The sequence below is a fragment of the Leptonotus elevatus genome, chromosome 7 (genome assembly GCF_054856555.1).
Source record: "Leptonotus elevatus isolate MCC_2025b chromosome 7, RoL_Lele_1.0, whole genome shotgun sequence".
Lineage (NCBI taxonomy): Eukaryota > Metazoa > Chordata > Actinopteri > Syngnathiformes > Syngnathidae > Leptonotus > Leptonotus elevatus.
Window position 1 is genome coordinate 11,566,764 of NC_141245.1, and position 16,523 is coordinate 11,583,286.

Consider the following 16,523-nt stretch of genomic DNA (forward strand, 5'->3'; position numbering starts at 1 on the left):
ATTTCAGAAAAATTTAAGTTCATAAAATGAATGTTACATTTATTGTCCTAAAAAAATTATTCTCCCCATAGCAGAATGGTTCGACCCAAACTGTTATTATGCACTTGTCAATCATTTCAAAGCTTTGCTTCAAATGAAGTCAGTGATTTCTCTTTGAGAACAGATCTTTGCTATGACCCCAAAATAGGTCAGTTAATTGTGATAATTTTAATGTGCACAAATCATTATTTATAAATGATTTCCTTTTTTTTTTTTTAGTTATATATTTTTATTTCCGAAGGGGGTTCTTGGCTGAAAAAATATTCCACAGGGGGTGCATCAGTGAAAAAAGGTTGCGAACCACTGACTTAGGGCATGCGTTAGCATTAGCATATATAACAAGAACAGGTTGGTTTATAGTTTCCCATTTAGGTATATTTAAAATCTGCATTCAAAACCCGGCCTAAACGAATACTGTAACAAATCTTGCAAGACAATCATCTCATGGCATCACACAAAAAGGTGCAGGGAAAAACAGTTGTCATAAAGCATCCAATTATGTCTTTAACAAGCCTTCAATGTGTCACAGGTTCAATTGGTAAGCAATTAAAGTCCATTAAAAGTACCCTCCTGCAAATTATCAGGTTGATTATATTCATCACTTAACAACAGAAAGCCTGGGAAAGCCGCAAAGGCCTACAAATTACCCAACCTGAGCTTTCACATTCAGATGCAAATAAATAGAAGTAAACAATTGTTGCATAAGTTGATATAATAATGCACAATTGTTGCATATAATAATGTATTATTTTTATTATTTTCAAAATGAAAGTAAAACCACTTGGAAGTGAACCTAATTTGACCTCTGAATATTTGAATACACATGTACAACTGTTTAAGGTTTCAGTGCTTTGCGCGTCTTACAAGGAGCTCAAAAGCAAAATTTACACAAATGGTGTTTAACTAATCGACTAATACATCAACTGGTTCAATTACAGCAGGTATTAAACAGATGAATGGATGGACAGACAGACCGATTACATTGATACGTTACTCATCTCAGGAGTGAAATGAAATTTGCACAGCAAAATTATTGTTTTTGTTTGTTTTGGTGTAATTGTGAATACTGCAATTACACCAAACAAACGAGAGAGTTCCTACAGAATGGCAAATTGGGCAAAAAATATAAAAAATACAATACTGAAACATTGGACAGTACAGTTGGACACAAGTTCTCAGGTGGTCAAATTATGATCACTTATAAATTGTACAGTAGTGCATTTTAGGATCATTCTAAAACTCAACCCAAAAGCCAAATATCCATAGTAACATCGATATTGGTGGGGAGAAATGTTTCTATATATCTATATCATAAAATGTGTAAAAGTAGGCAAATTTTAACTATCAATCACAATATAGATAGAAATGTTTTTGTGTGTGTGGATTCTCAGTTATTAAGGTCGTGGTAATCCGGGTATAAGACCCCCAACCACCCAAAAAAAAAGTAAAATATTTACGACGCCGTAATTATGCAACCATATTTTCTCAATAAAGCTTTGGAAAATCTGGATTCGTTTTCCTTTTGTTGTAATTAACAATTTATTCCAGCAGATGTCGCAAAGTCCACACCTGTAATAAACCAGAGCTTCCTTTTGTCATATCTGCTGAGCTGTACAGAACAGTACACTGCCCTTCACATTTTTAAATTTGTGGCAAAAACTCAACGCGACAACAAAAACCCTTTTCATAATGACTGATCAGTGCAGCGTGCATGAAGGAGGATGTTGCAATAAGTAGGTGAAGATTCAAGTTTGTAGTTCATGTTTATTTGATACGAGTCAACATGTACGAGCCGGACACGGCTGCTATCCTTCCCGGCGACGAGGAACTGAAAGCCGACGATTCCAATGTATCCCTCGGCCATGAGGAGGAAGCCCAGCCGACGTCTTCCAAACCCGTGGGACCACCGTTTGCATGCCCGCTCCCGGTGTCCGTGGAGCCCGTTATTTTCCTGTCCGTGTTTGCGGTGGTCCTCCAGACGCCGCTGACCACTCAGTATCTGTGGGACAGAATTAGCGAGGACCTCGGCTACAACGCTTCCAAGAGGTCGGAGTGCGGCAACAGCTCCGCGGGGCCGGACGCTCTTCACAAGGTAAACTTGTACACTAATTGGGGGACGTTGCAAACGTTGATGGTGGCTGCCATAAAAGCGAATCGTTCGATCTTATCCTGATTCGTTTATTTGGGGGTGAGTCGAGCAAGCCCCAGCTTGCGAAGCCAATTATCCGTAACAAATTATGTCACGTGACGCGGAAGTGCTTTTTTTATTTGTATTTATTTATTTACTAATGATATTTCCTCAATGCAACGCAAGTTACTTTCACGGTGTAAACAAACGACGTACTGTATTGCTTTTGCCTGTGACTAGAATACAAACAGGCAGATTTTTAGTTTTGTTTTTAATCGTTTATTTGAATACGCTTCCGTTTATTTGAACACAGTAGTCAACATATAGTCAAAGTCAAACATGCAAAGTACACATATAGGCAGATTGTTATAGTCGCCAAACGACATATCATCACATTAAGAAATAAAAATAATCCTCACAAATCAAATGACAATGATGCAAAGTCCAAAGCTTTTCAATGGACGCAGAGGGTCATTTCACCCGTATTTTGACTTGTGACGTAAGATAATAATAAAAAAAGATACATTGGCAACAAAAGTACTGTTAAGTACAAGTAACAGAAATAGAAAAAATGTGAAACGAAGTACCTGAACTGAATAAACTAAACAATTTCCCCCCTTTTTTTTATTAACCTTGTATTAATGTGAAGAAGAAAAATGTTAAATTGTCAAATTAAGTTTTTGATATTCTCCCTGTGTTTGCATGGGTTTTCTCCAGGAACTGCGTCACATTTCAAAAACCTGCATGTTCTAAAGACCCTAAATTGTCCATATGTGTGTTCTCCGTAGCTGTGTAGCGGTTTTCAAGTCAAGCTGTACTGATTTTCTTCCTCATTTGTTCGCTAGAGGATTTATTGTACTGTCTATTTTTCCTTCCCTAGGAAGTAGAAACACTGACAGCACACTGGAACCTGTACATCAGTCTCGCTGGCTTTTCTGTCAGCTTGCTCGTGGTGCCTCTCTTGGGCTCGTGGAGCGACTTTGCAGGTCGCAGGCCGGTCCTCATCATCCCCAACTTGGGCTTGGCCATGCAGGTGGTGGTCTACCTGGTTGTGATGTACCTCAAACTGCCTGTGGCCTACTTCCTTGTGGGTCGACTGCTCAGCGGACTTTCGGGGGATTTCAATGCTATACTGGCTGCCTGCTTTGCGTATGTGGCCGACACGAGCAACCAAAAAGCCCGCACTTTCAGGGTGGCGGTCCTGGAGGCTTGTATTGGTCTTTCAGGGATGTTTGCCAGCATTATTGGAGGTCACTGGAAGCGGATGCAAGGGTAAGGAATTCTTACTTTTTGTTGAATTGTTTCTCAGTCAACAGTTGACCACCATCTTGTTTTTCTGGCTATTTGTAGCTACATCAACCCCTTCTGGTTGGTTCTGGCGACCAGCCTGGCATCGGCTCTGTACGCTTTCCTGTTTGTCCCCGAGTCGGTCAAGAAAGACACCAGCGCCAAGCTTCTCACCCTTCACCACCACAAAGCCGTGTGGCACATTTTCTCCACCGTGGCTAGCGAGGGCGGCGGAAGGTTCCCGAGATGCAAGCTGTGGCTCTACATGCTCTGCTTCTTCCTGGTGGTGACCGTCCACATCGGGAGCCGCGAGTTGTACGTTCTGTACGAGCTGAGCCCGCCGCTGTGCTGGGGGGCGACGTTCATCGGCTACGGCTCTGCGGCTCTGAATTTGAGCTACCTGAGCAGCCTGTTGGGGTTGAAGGTCATGCTGCGCTGGTTGGAGGACTCATGGGTGGCCGTCATTAGTCTGGCCTCCAACATTACTGGGCTGCTGGTTTTCTCTGTGGCGGACAGCACTTTGCTCATGTTCACAGGTGACACGTCAGTATATTTTCTGTTGTGTTTCCCAGCGCTAATGTGTCTTCTTTGTCTGTCACCAGGATATGGTTTGTTATTCTTCTTTGTGGCTTCTACACCTGTACTCAGGTCCAAGCTGTCCAAACTGGTGAGCCAGTCTGAACAAGGTCAGCCATTCGCACAGGGGGCAAATCCAGGTCGAGAAAGTAAAAACAATGTCACAGTTTTGCTTTAGCTCCATGTGCTAGCTAGCGAGCTCCCTAGCTAGCTCTCCCTATCGGGAGCTAGCTAGCTAGCACAAGGGGTTAAAGTAAAATTGTGGCAGGGTTTCTACTTTCTGGACCTGGATTTGCCACCTTTGTCACATTTCTGAGCAGCTTTAAGCATCTAGAATCTCAAAGACTGTCTACTGGCTTGTTGAAGTCTGCGTTTGCGTCTGCCAGGTGCCCTCTTCTCATCTGTGGCCTGTGTGGAGAGTTTGGGCTTCCTAGTGGGTAGTGGCCTCTTCAACTCCGTCTATCCAGCCACTCTGCACTTCATGAAGGGCTTCACCTTCCTTTTGGCTGCTATCATCCTCCTCATCCCAGCCGGAATAATTGGGTGAGTCTCATCTTTTCCTAATCAAAACACAAAAGACTTGAGTATTCAAAATGAATGCCGATGTGTCTCCAGGAGCTTGCGTTGTTTCGAGATGAGAGAACTCAGCGACTCCACGGCATCCTGACCTGTACAGTCGGACCATTGTCTGTGGGTGTTGGGGTAAGCAGCTCAACTAGAGACATGGGACCACTATGCAGCAAAGGGATGAAGACAAAGCATTCTTCCTACTAGCGCATTTTACTTGAAAAGGTTGGAGCCAACCAATTAGTGATTAAGTACACTATAAATGTCCTAACAGTGCACAACGACAATAACGGGAAATCTTTTTTGCTTTGATGCTTTTATTTCTGTGCTGATACATTGGGAATCATCAAAGTGCCTGCAAGTGTTACTTAAATCAATGTATTTTTTCATATTTTGAATTGATTATTCAATGTCAACAAATACAATTTCAACACTGATTTTCATCCATTCATTTAAATGGGAAGTTAACCCCCCAATTTTGACAATAATATGTTCTATGTAGTCCCGCTAGTCTAAATACGGTATTCTGGTTAATATTGCATTAGTGGAATATGTTTTAAGCAGCAAAATCCAGCAGTTTTTATCAATATCAGAAGGCAGCCATTTTGCCACTTGCTATCAACTGAAGATGACATCAGTGTTGCTCAGGGCTCAGGTAACAACCAATCACAGCTCAGCTTCAGAAACAGGTGAGCTGTGATTGGTCATTGCCTTAGCCCTGAGCAACTGTGATGTCATCTTCAAAATGGCCGCTCCTATTGGTATGAAAAAAAAAAGTGGTCATTAGTTGAACCCCATTAACCTGAATTATAAAATATGATGCAAAATGATCTCTCATTTCATATATGCTGTTTTTTTACTTATTGACATCACATGTTACAATACTGTACATATATTTCTGAAAACGGCATCATGAATGAATGTCCACTTTCATTCTATGGTACTTGACTACTACTTGCCATTTCTTGACACTACACGCTTCAGCTAAATTGTGGTTTGCAGTCCATAAAGAAAAGAAAAATCCATAATGGTCAATTAAATAATTTAACTGACAAATTAACTGAAAATTAGCAAATGAAAATCAATGTCCTTCATCAACAGTGGGTACCAACAATTTAGCCTGAGTGTGTACGTAACATAAATAATTGACAGCACAAAAAGGGGAAGCGTGTGAAGCAGACGCAAAGCAGCTGGTCCAACACTGGATAGTCCCCGAGCACACGGCCACACACAGCATGGGGGTTACATCCCAGATGCGCTGTCAACTGACAAAGCGGCTTCAAAATGCACAAAGGGAAGAGCAGAGGTTAAGCGGCATATTGGCTTGTTTGGATTGGGCTGCGTGTTTTCTAATGGCTGTCTGAAGATACTTGCAATAAATACAAATAAGATGCATCATATTTGTTGTATCAAAGTAATACACTTTACCATGATAATATGTCAGGTTTACAATTATAATTATGTTAGATTTTAAATTACTGTAAAAGAACCAAAATGCTGTAGTTATTATTTTATTTATTTGTAACACCGTCCTTGCTGTCCATTGAAAAGCATATATTGTTCAAATTGTGTGATTTTTTTTTCTTCTTTTCTACATGAGCTAGTTATTTAGTTGGATGTTTAAGTAAATTGACAAACCCACACAATTTGGAGGTGCATGTTTTTCATTGGACTGAGTTTATGTAGCCTATTTACAATGCAGTATGAGTGTGACAATGATTGTAAATGCAAAATGCTGAACAAAATGTGTTTGTCAGGCTGTAGCTGTTTTATTGAATAAAATATGGCATCTGACAAATATTAAAGCCGGCCTCGCTGCATCATTGCACAGCAGACTGCAAGTAATGTCGACAGGTCTTATAGGCCTGTGCTTTTGTTTGTGTTTTGTCTGTTGATGTATGTACAGTACACTTGCTTTCATTAAATACACAGAGAAAGGAACAACAATGAATTTTGCCTGGCTGACCAATATTTACATAACATATGGCGTAGACAGTAGGACCACAAATATCAACAGGTAGTTTCTTGGATTACACTATTGCATGTTCCAACGTCGAAGGCAAATGTGATACAGTGTAAATAAATTCATTTAAAGCTATTGAACGCAGAAAATTCCATTTTGAATCGCTACTGCCACCTGTTGACGAGAAATGAAACTGCACACACCATTCTTCGCGTACACAATCGCGCACACGACGTCACATCCACAGACAGAGGATGGGAAATCCGAACCCGAATCCAGTCTGAAAACTATTGGCCAGAGGCTTGCAGGAGTAACCATTAGGAACAGCTAAGGTGTTAATCTCCTATTAAGAAGATGTTTCAGTCATAAATGGTCCCCCCAAAAAAAGAGGCTATTATAAAGATATTTTGGGCAAATTGTTACAAAGAGCAGCTTTAAATGTAATTGTGACAAAAATGACATTCTGATGCTATGAGTATACTGACTAAACGACGTGAGTGTTAATCCTTTTACTGTTCCTGAGAACCCCCCAAAAAGGCATACACTGTACCTGACAAAACATTATTAAGGATAAAGGAGTCACAGTTTTTATGCACAATCCATAAAGACTTCATGTTATTGTTTGCAATATATTATTTGTATAAGCTTTTAGCATTGTCAAGTTAGCTTCACATGCGCATGGGCTGAGCAGGAGAACGTTTTTTTTGTTGCCATTCGATTTGGCATCAGAGTTATTCTCGCCCAAATGTGTTCATTTCTTCTTCTGCTCTTTGGAACTATCCAGAAGGTCTTGGTTTCCCTTCAAAAAGCGGAGGATCTTCTCTATCGAGGCCTCCTGATATTCATGCGACCACCTGTGTCGAGAGAAGGCGACATGCAGAATGTTGATCATCACAATGTGTTCATGAAAAAGGAATGCGTGTGAGCAAATACAAAGACGTCTCAAAGATGGAATGCAGAAGATAATGGCTACTCACTTGATGCCATTGAAGTTGAGAATTGATCTCATGTCCTCAGGCAGAGACATGGGATCGGGCCATACGAATTTATCCGTGACTGGCACAATGTTTTTCTTACCACCCAAAGCGGTGACTATTTCCTGTAACGTCACATTCATGGTAACACCATAAAATATTTTTGTACTCAAATCACATCATCAAAGATATTTCATCAATCCAACTCTCAACATGAAAAACGGGGCCGAGAACTGAACTGACCTTGTGTACCCAGTCTTTCATAGCCGCGTCCCCCATGCACTTGTCCAGAGCGTTGGCAGACAGCACCAGGATGAAGTTTCGAGCCCGCTGGACACTCTGGATCAGTTTGTCCTCGAATTTGCCGGCCTCCAGCTTCTCCACATCAATGAAGACGCTGAATCCTCGAACCTGCAGGTGCACCTTTAGAAGGCTTTCGGTGCCAAGACGGGATGGGGAATATACGAGTTAGAACAAAGAAAATTCAAATGCATGTTTCTGGAATTCCCTTTCTTCCTCATGTCTCCTTTTTTTCCCCACATTAGAAACTCGGGGCGCTAATTAGCGGACCACTAGGCTTACCGTCCTGCTCCCCCTGTTGGTCATTGTCATTCTTCGTGTTTCTCTGATGGGTTGTAACTGTGAAGATGAATTACTTGTGTGTTTTTACATACCTGTCAAATAAATCTGATTCTGATCTAAATGTACACCATTGACAAAAAATATTGTGTCTATAGGTATAACAATTAAGAATTTTGGTGATCGTGGTCTTGCGAGATCATAATGGACTGCACTACTTGGCTGTGACCAGCCGAGGAACGATTGATAAAAACTACTGGTTTTGTTAGAATACATGTACATAAGTTATCCCATATTTACTCTCATAGTATTGCAAAGCATGACTTATGGGCAGGAACTGAGCCTTATCACAAGATAGCGGCTGAAACACTTGTTCATTCGGTAATGTCATCATCATTGCTGTCTTTTTTATTTATTTTTATTTTTATTATTTTGTATGTGGGTGAGTATGTGTACGTGTGTGCGTGCGTGCGTGTGTGTGAGTGTGTGTGTATTCGTTAGTTCACTAAAAACCTATTAAAAAAATCCCATACCGTTCACCTAAACTGAACACCGCCGTCAGGAGACCCGAGGAAGGACCAAAGAAAAGAAAGGAAAGTGAAAATTCTATCTCTATGCAGTATTGGTAAAGATAAGTGAGGAAAGTAAAAAAACATCTCATTTTAACATATCAATTATTGATAATTGATGGCTTATACATTTTTAGTCACAATGTGCCTGGCAACCCCATCAGAGTATATAGTGACGGTTAGCATAGTACAAAGTGATATCAATTAAAGTTTACCACATTTAATTTGGATCACACGTGTATTTAGTTCTAGTGTTTATATAACAATAAATAAAACAATACTTTTGAATACATCAAAATTTATTATTTTCTAATTTATGTAGGCATACTGCATAATTTACTGTAAACAAATATTTAACTAATTAATTATCATATTTATTTAATATTAGAATTATTAAAAAATTGTACGTGTAAAAATATGCCTTTATATATAATTTATGGATTTAGTATTTTAAATTACAAGTTGCCCAACCATAAGAATGCGTTCCGCATGCGGCGTCGGGAAAAAATAGAACGCTTGCGGAAAAACCTTCCGCAGCGCCGCATCCCTTCCGCACCGCATACGCATCGCACTGCAGCTGGTGGGAATTGACACGCAGACTGGAATGCTTTCTATTCCTTGCAGCGGCCATACGGAAAACGCACCGCGTCCGTTCCGCAGTCAGTGTAAATTGGGCGTAACCCTACTACTCTGACCTTGCGAGTTGTGATCCGGTGGTCCGGCGGTAGCTGATGAACACATCCGGTCCTGCAGGTTGGGCGTCTGTGCTGCAGGGTCTCAGCGGCTTACGGCTGACCGCCAGGATCTTGGCCCGGTGGACTCCGTTGAGTATGTGGCAGTCCTGCAGGAGCTGCTGATCCGTCAGGCTTTGGATGTTGTTGCGGTCCACTCCCGACTGGACGAGGCCATACGTGTACTGGCGAAAACGAGGGTCCGCCTCCGCCAGCCAGTCAGCCATATTGTGTGGGTCGCATGTGGCGTAGTTGGCGTAGGTCTTAAGCACGCGAAGGTCTCTCAGGAACCTGGAGGAATGACGATACAGCGATACTTTCATAAAGTGGTGCAATATGTCAAACTGAATTTTACTGGAAAAATATACATTTAGAGAATCCAATTGAGCAAAGATGGGAAAACCATGTCCAGAAATTAAAAACCCTGCCAATTTGGCTTTGGCCACAAACAAGCTCATTTACCTGCCAATTGAGTAGAAGCACCTGTGCCAGGGTCTTTACTTTCTGGAATAGGATTTCCCATCTCTGCAACTTTGTGCCTGGACCTGGAATTTGTCCAAGCTCCTTTTGAATCGTCCAGCATCTTTGAATGTGGTTTGACCTTAAAGGACTGGAGGTTTGCCTTAAGTACAATGAACTTACCTCTTACGGCAGAGGCCAGCAATCATGCCCAGGTCTGTGCTCAACTCTTGCTCTGTGATGTTCAGCAGGAGGTCTCCATCCACCTGGAGCTCCTGGCTCGCCAAAAGACACACATTTATCAGACACATGTATGAATAATTCGACGAGCAGGAAGTCAAAACTGACCTGGAAGCGGTCGCAGAATGCGCTGAAGCCGACCTGCTGCAGCCAGGTCTGCACCTCGCAAGTCTTCCAGTTGGGCACACTGGACAGGATGCGCTTGGGCACTTCCTCGCCCATCATTCTCAGCGCCCGCTTCGCCAAGGAGCAGGCCGTGCCATTGCTGGAGTACATGACGATTCTTTTAAGGCTCTGCACCGCTCCGATCTCTTGAAAAATCTGGAACCAGGCATAAGAAGTTGTACAGCGGACAAAATATGGGATTTTTTTTTTTTTTTACATAACAAACACCACACTGAGTTTCTCCGTCCATGCTGTGAAGAGCTAAAGGCTCAAAAGGTAAGTATATCTGCATTAAGTTTTGTTGGATGCACAGATTAGCATTCCTAACAGTGTTAGCTTCTGCTAAGAAGCGCATACTTGAATGCTTGGTGGTATCTGTCTCTTCCGAAGGAGACGGGCCGATGTGTGATTGTTTTTCTCTAATCTGATTTATAGCTATGGGAACTTGCTGAACTTGCAGAAGGGAGGAGAGAGGGATTTTCTTGTATTCATTTAGTTGTAACCAGGTGTGTTGTGGGTTGACCTTTTTCTGAACCCTTTTTGTGAATAAATAACGATGTGGGCTAGAAAGAAAGGATCACATTTGAACAGAGCATCGCTTGGGTGGCTTGTCTTATGTGAATCAGAAGCTTCTGATAATTAAAACCTTTGCAAAGGAACTTCTTCAACAGAATCTCACCATTCAGTTAATTGAACACGCAAAGAGTACAATACTTAATATTGTCTACTCTAACACTAGAGTGACATGACATCCCGGTTAACCGGCAGATTTCGCCAGCCCCATTGTTTTGTCCCACTATTTACGCAGGTCCCGTCCTGGTTGCGTTTTTTTTTCATTTATTCATTTTTTGTCCAGTCAGCAAGCCAATGTGTTTGGCCCTGCCATGTGTATGCCATTCACACGAGTAATCTAACATCTAATCATGCTTTTTCGTCATACCGTAACAAGAAATACTTCCTGCTTCTACGTTTAAGAATCGTGGGGAAAAAGGTCTGATTATTGTGAGTGCATTGACTTGTTTAGCGCTGCTGAACTGTAAACCAAGATAGCATTTAGCTTTAGCTAATAACACAACCATTGGTCTTGGTGAGACTTTGTTCTATATTTGATTTTCATCTAAATTGCAGTGAGCCCGTTTTTTATTTTAAAAATCTGGTCACCCTACTTTTGCCTTTGACATGATAGTGATTCGGCCACTGCGGTTCTTTTGCACTGATTTCAGCTATCTTAGTTGATCATGTCATTGGCTAAGAAACTTGGTTATCTAGTGTGGGAAAATGAAGCTTCATGAACCATTTGTGATATATTTCTACTACTTTAAATTCCAGTGCGCTAGCCTTTATCTTTAAACTATGAGCACAATCTAGAGGAGTCAAAGCGTTTCATGAAGCTTCATTCACAGTGCCACCACAGAAAAGCAGAAAGCAAGTGTACCTTGGTGTTGCGTTGACGGGACTTGATGCTGGTCTCAACGCAGAGGTAGAAGGCCGCGATGCACTTTCCCTCCAGTCTCGTCCCATCCAGCAGCGGCAGGAGGTGCTGCAGGTCCGACGCCGTCTTCCCCTGCATGCAGTCGGCGCTGTCCGACAAACTGCGAGCAAAATCGTCCGGGTCCAGAGATGCGATGAAAGGCTCCACCAGCTCCAGCGTGCCAGATTTCACCACCTCCTTCTCGATTTCTCTGTTGGCCGCCAAGACGGTGACGGCCAGGCAGGCGTGGAAGCGGATGAGTTCGTCCTCTTTGGAGAAAGCCAGAGGGAAGAGCCATTCGGCGGCCTGTTTCTCGATCATCCATCTCTGGCAGCGGTGGCCTCCGTACATAGCGCAGTTGGCCAAGGCCACGGCGCAGTGACGCAGCACGGTGGGGTCCGTGCCTCTGCACCAGTAAAGCAGAGCATCGAGGGCGCCGTTGGTGATGAGGTGCACGGATGTCTCCTCGGTGTGTTTGAACATGTGCTCCAAGATTCCCGACACGCTGCGAGCCAGTTGGGCATCTTCTTGCTGCCGAGTCAGGTTGAGGATGACCCCCAATCCCAGGCGGGCTACGTAATCTCTGGCAGAAAGAATTGTATTAGTATTATATATATTGACCATTTAGACCAGATATACAATTTTTGATTAATTGTGAGTTAACTATTGAAGTCATGTGATTAACTACAATTAAAAAATGTAATCGCCTGACGCCCTAATTTTTAATAATATTTTATTTTTTTAAATAATCTTTTTTCAAAAAAAGAAAAGATTATTAAAAATTAGGTCATAAGGCAATTCAAAGTTTTAACTGTAATTAATCTCATGACTTCATTAGTTAATTTACGATTAATCACAAATTTTATATCTGTTCTAAATGTACAATAAAAACATTTTTCTAGGTTTTCAAACTCTTGTTGACAAAAGTGAAAAAAATGTTAAACTAATAGAAATTGTTCAAATGAATTTTTTACGTCTAAAGCCGTCAATGGCAGTGAATGAGTTAAAAAAAAAAAAAAAGACAGTTGGTGGACTGTGTATTTGGTGGGTTTGCTGTCACGTTATTGTCCTATCAGGGTCTGCTGAGTGCCTTTTATTAAATGTTCTTAAATGGGAAGTCAATCTTAAACATTTCTTGACAATAATTAATGTGACCTCACTAGTCTAAACATGACATTCTAATTAATATTACCTTTATGGAATATGAGTTATGAAACAAAATCCAGCCGTTTTTAATCCATCTCAGGGCTCAGGCAACGACCAATCACAGCTCACCTTTTTTCTGAAGCCAAGCTGTAATTGGTTGTTACCTGAGCAACTGTGATGTCATTTTCACTCGACAGAAAGTGGCAAAATGGCCGCCTCTGTTATTGATAAAAACTGCTGGATTTTGTTACTTAACTCATATTCAACGAATGCAATATTAACCAGTATACCATATGTAGACTAGTTTGGCTGCATAGAACATATTATTGTCAAGAAATTTTGGGGGGGGGGTTGACTTCCCCCCCCAAAAAAAAGAAAAGTGATTTGATTTGTTTGTTTTTTCTTGATCATCCATCCATCTATTCATCCATTCATCCATTTTTACGTACTGTATTAACTGTAAAAAGTTCTGATTATTTACTTTATATATGACAGTATTCTAACTACGTGAAGCAGTTTGTGACTTCTCTCAGTGAAAACTGCTACCTGTGTTTAAATAAACTGACTTCCCTTTAAGCACTTCACTAAATGGCTTGCACTTCCTGAATTTTACCTGACCCACTTTATCGTACCTGTTTTATTTGTACATTTTAAAATAAATTTGTATATGCATTTGCGCTTTTTTTGATGCACATTATTGTCTGTCTGATGTAATGTCTCAAAGGGACTACAGATAGAAATGAAATTCAGCTAAAGCTGGTGTAGTTACGGCAAAGCTTTCCGTGTTCCTTAATATGCAATCACATTCAAGAAAATACTTTTTTTTTTAAACACACACACACAAAGGAACCAGCCAAAATCTAATGAGAGCCAACTCTATTGAACATTCTACCTTTACAAAGATACAGTTTTGCACTATAAGAGGTACATATTCATTTCACAATATATTCATTATTGCGGCTTCTCTGTGACTACCCTGAGAAGCAAAGCTGTACAGAAAATGGACGGCTGGGTGAATAGATTGATTGATGGACTGTTTTTTTATTTCCGGGTTGCACGGGGACAGGAAGTGCTTCTGGAATTACACGTCTGACGCCTTTTGTGTGTGCTTTCTTCTCCATGCTGGCCTACAGCCACTTTCATAATCACATCAGCTGTGATAGATCATCTTTATCATGGCGGAATGAACAATCTCAGCTAGAAACTTAAAATGGAGAAGTGACATTTTTATACTTTTGATAGATTCTGATGGAGGAAGAATGTCAGTCTACTGTGGTAATAATAGATAGATTAGTGTATTAGTAGCTATGCTGTACCTGAGCGGGGCTCAAATGAAACTAGTTGCAAATAAGAGTATGTCTGTAAAAGGTCAATATTGACTGATAACAACAAAATGAATGAATGAATTATTGACATTGCTATTTAATATAATTATAATTATTTTCTGGCATGCCATTAATATTTACCAATACAGCTTTTTATTTTAAATTATATTCTGAAACCTCCATGGGATGTAATGTGGCGTAAGCACATTTCTCAACAAGTATTGGCTGTTACATTGCATGACACAAGCTCTTCTTCCTGCAATGTAAGCCAATAGGCCGACACGATGTGTTTATTATTAGTCCTTTGTGTATGCATTTTGTTTAATAAAAGTATGATTTTGTTTGCAGTGGTGCAGAAGCACTCCATCATTGTGATAGGTGTTAAAATGCCTTGCTACACGTGAGTTTTCTCAGGAGTGCACTGACAACTGTTACTATATATACTGTATAACGTGTGCCTTACTTACTGTATATGGTGCTATTATGTTTCGATTTTTGAAAGTTGGACCCAAATTGTGTTGTATTTGCGCCATACAATGAAAATAAAGACGTTCTGTTCTATTTCTATTCTAGGACCATTTTGCATCATCTAGTTCCAGCTCCTCTATTGGGTGATAAGGTGCAAGTGTACCGTATTGGCCGCAGAGTGGTCCATACCTGTTCTCTGCAACCAGTATCTGCTCCAGTAGTTTAGCGGACTCGTAGGTGATCTCCACAGCAGGTGTCTGCTGGAGCTGCAGCAGGAGTTCCAGGCCTCCATCCAACCGGATCCTGTTGCATATCTCTTCGGCCACCTGACGCCCGACGGCGGGTAAAACCCAGGCCTCTTCTACCAGCTGGTAGATCTCCGCGATGGCTCCGCGCGTCTCGTCGGAATCGGACGTTTCCTTAGCGCGTTTGAGCCGCTGGATGGCGGAACGCAGCGCGGGGAGAGAGCTGTCCAGAGCCGCTTGCACGTCGGCGTGGATCCCCGGAGACACCGCTCTGGGCTGCTCGGCCCCGGAGCCGCTCCTCCCTCGCTGGAGCCGGCTGACGTATTCGGGCACCGTGAGGCGGTCTGAGCTGAACATGACGGACAAGTGTCTGTAGAGCCTCCACAGGAAGAAGATGAGAGAAAAGAGCATCTACCGGCAGAAGCAACGGTGACTGTCTTTGTTTACAAGAGCATCAGATTGGTTCGGTCCAGTTGGTTAATAGCAAACAAACAAGGCCTCTGGTATTAATCCCAAGTGACAACTCCCTCCAAATTGTTAAATGATCAACTCTCCATCGATGTGTCCTAAATCCTCCAAGATTTAAAATAAACATAACATCATCAGAAGCTGGCATGCAAATGAAGCATCAAACACACAGCAGTTCCTTTTGTCTCTTCCTGGTGTCAAGTCTGTTCACCACACTTTCTCACTCCGACTCGCGCTTTGTATGTTCTTGTCAAAAGAATCAGATCAAAAGAAAAATAAACATACACCGCTGCTCCAGTAACAGAAAATGACTTGTCACTGCATTGGCATCGGTCAGCAACACTCAGCAGCATCCGCGAGCTGCTGGCCTGCCCGCTGCATCCTCCGGAGACTTGCTCAGGTTGCACTTTGCACCGCCCGCCGCTCGTGGAAACAACCGGGACGTAGCTTCTACTAAAAGAAGCAGCCCTTCCTCTCCTCGACTGCATCGTAGCAGCTCGCTGGCTGTGTTGGAAACAACAAGTAGGCTGGCCCTCTTCTGGACGCACCAGCATATACAATATCTATCTATCTATCTATCTATCTATCTATCTATCTATCTATCTATCTATCTATCTATCTATCTATCTATCTATCTATCTATCTATCTATCTATCTATCTATCTATCTATCTATCTATCTATCTATCTATCTATCTATCTATCTATCTATTCTTATGGCTGGGCAACTTGTAATTTAAAATACTAAATCCATAAATTATATATAAAGGCATATTTTTACACGTACAATTTTTAAATAATTCTAATATTAAATAAATATGATAATTAATTAGTTAAATATTTGTTTACAGTAAATTATACAGTAGGCCTACATAAATTAGAAAATAATACATTTTGATGTATTCAAATATATTGTTTTATTTATTCTTATATTAACATTAGAACTAAATACACGTGTGATCCAAATTGTGGTAAACTTGAATTGATATCACTTTGTACTATGCTAACCGTCACTATAGACTCTGATGGGGTTGCCAGGCACATGGTGACTAAAAATGTATAAGCCATCAATTATCAATAATTGATATGTTAAAATGAGATGTTTTTTTTACTTTCCTCACTTA

At 41.2% G+C, this 16,523-nt stretch overlaps 2 protein-coding genes across 2 annotated transcripts; one reads left to right on the forward strand and one right to left on the reverse strand.

The window, feature by feature from the left end:
- Positions 1 to 1,630: 1,630 nt before the first annotated feature.
- On the forward strand, positions 1,631 to 6,393 carry slc46a1 (solute carrier family 46 member 1). Its single transcript, XM_086080633.1, has 6 exons — positions 1,631 to 2,131; positions 3,048 to 3,439; positions 3,518 to 3,990; positions 4,057 to 4,140; positions 4,417 to 4,573; positions 4,646 to 6,393. Exons 1-6 carry the CDS (start codon positions 1,823 to 1,825, stop codon positions 4,695 to 4,697), a joined length of 1,467 nt encoding a protein of 488 aa, XP_085936759.1. The 5' UTR covers positions 1,631 to 1,822; the 3' UTR covers positions 4,698 to 6,393.
- On the reverse strand, positions 6,345 to 15,806 carry sarm1 (sterile alpha and TIR motif containing 1). The gene is made up of 8 exons (XM_086080632.1): positions 14,877 to 15,806; positions 11,713 to 12,331; positions 10,221 to 10,433; positions 10,056 to 10,147; positions 9,378 to 9,704; positions 7,778 to 7,967; positions 7,538 to 7,659; positions 6,345 to 7,414 (listed from the first exon to the last, which is right to left on the reverse strand). Exons 1-8 carry the CDS (start codon positions 15,341 to 15,343, stop codon positions 7,312 to 7,314), a joined length of 2,133 nt encoding a protein of 710 aa, XP_085936758.1. The 5' UTR covers positions 15,344 to 15,806; the 3' UTR covers positions 6,345 to 7,311.
- Between the last annotated feature and the right edge of the window lie 717 nt (positions 15,807 to 16,523).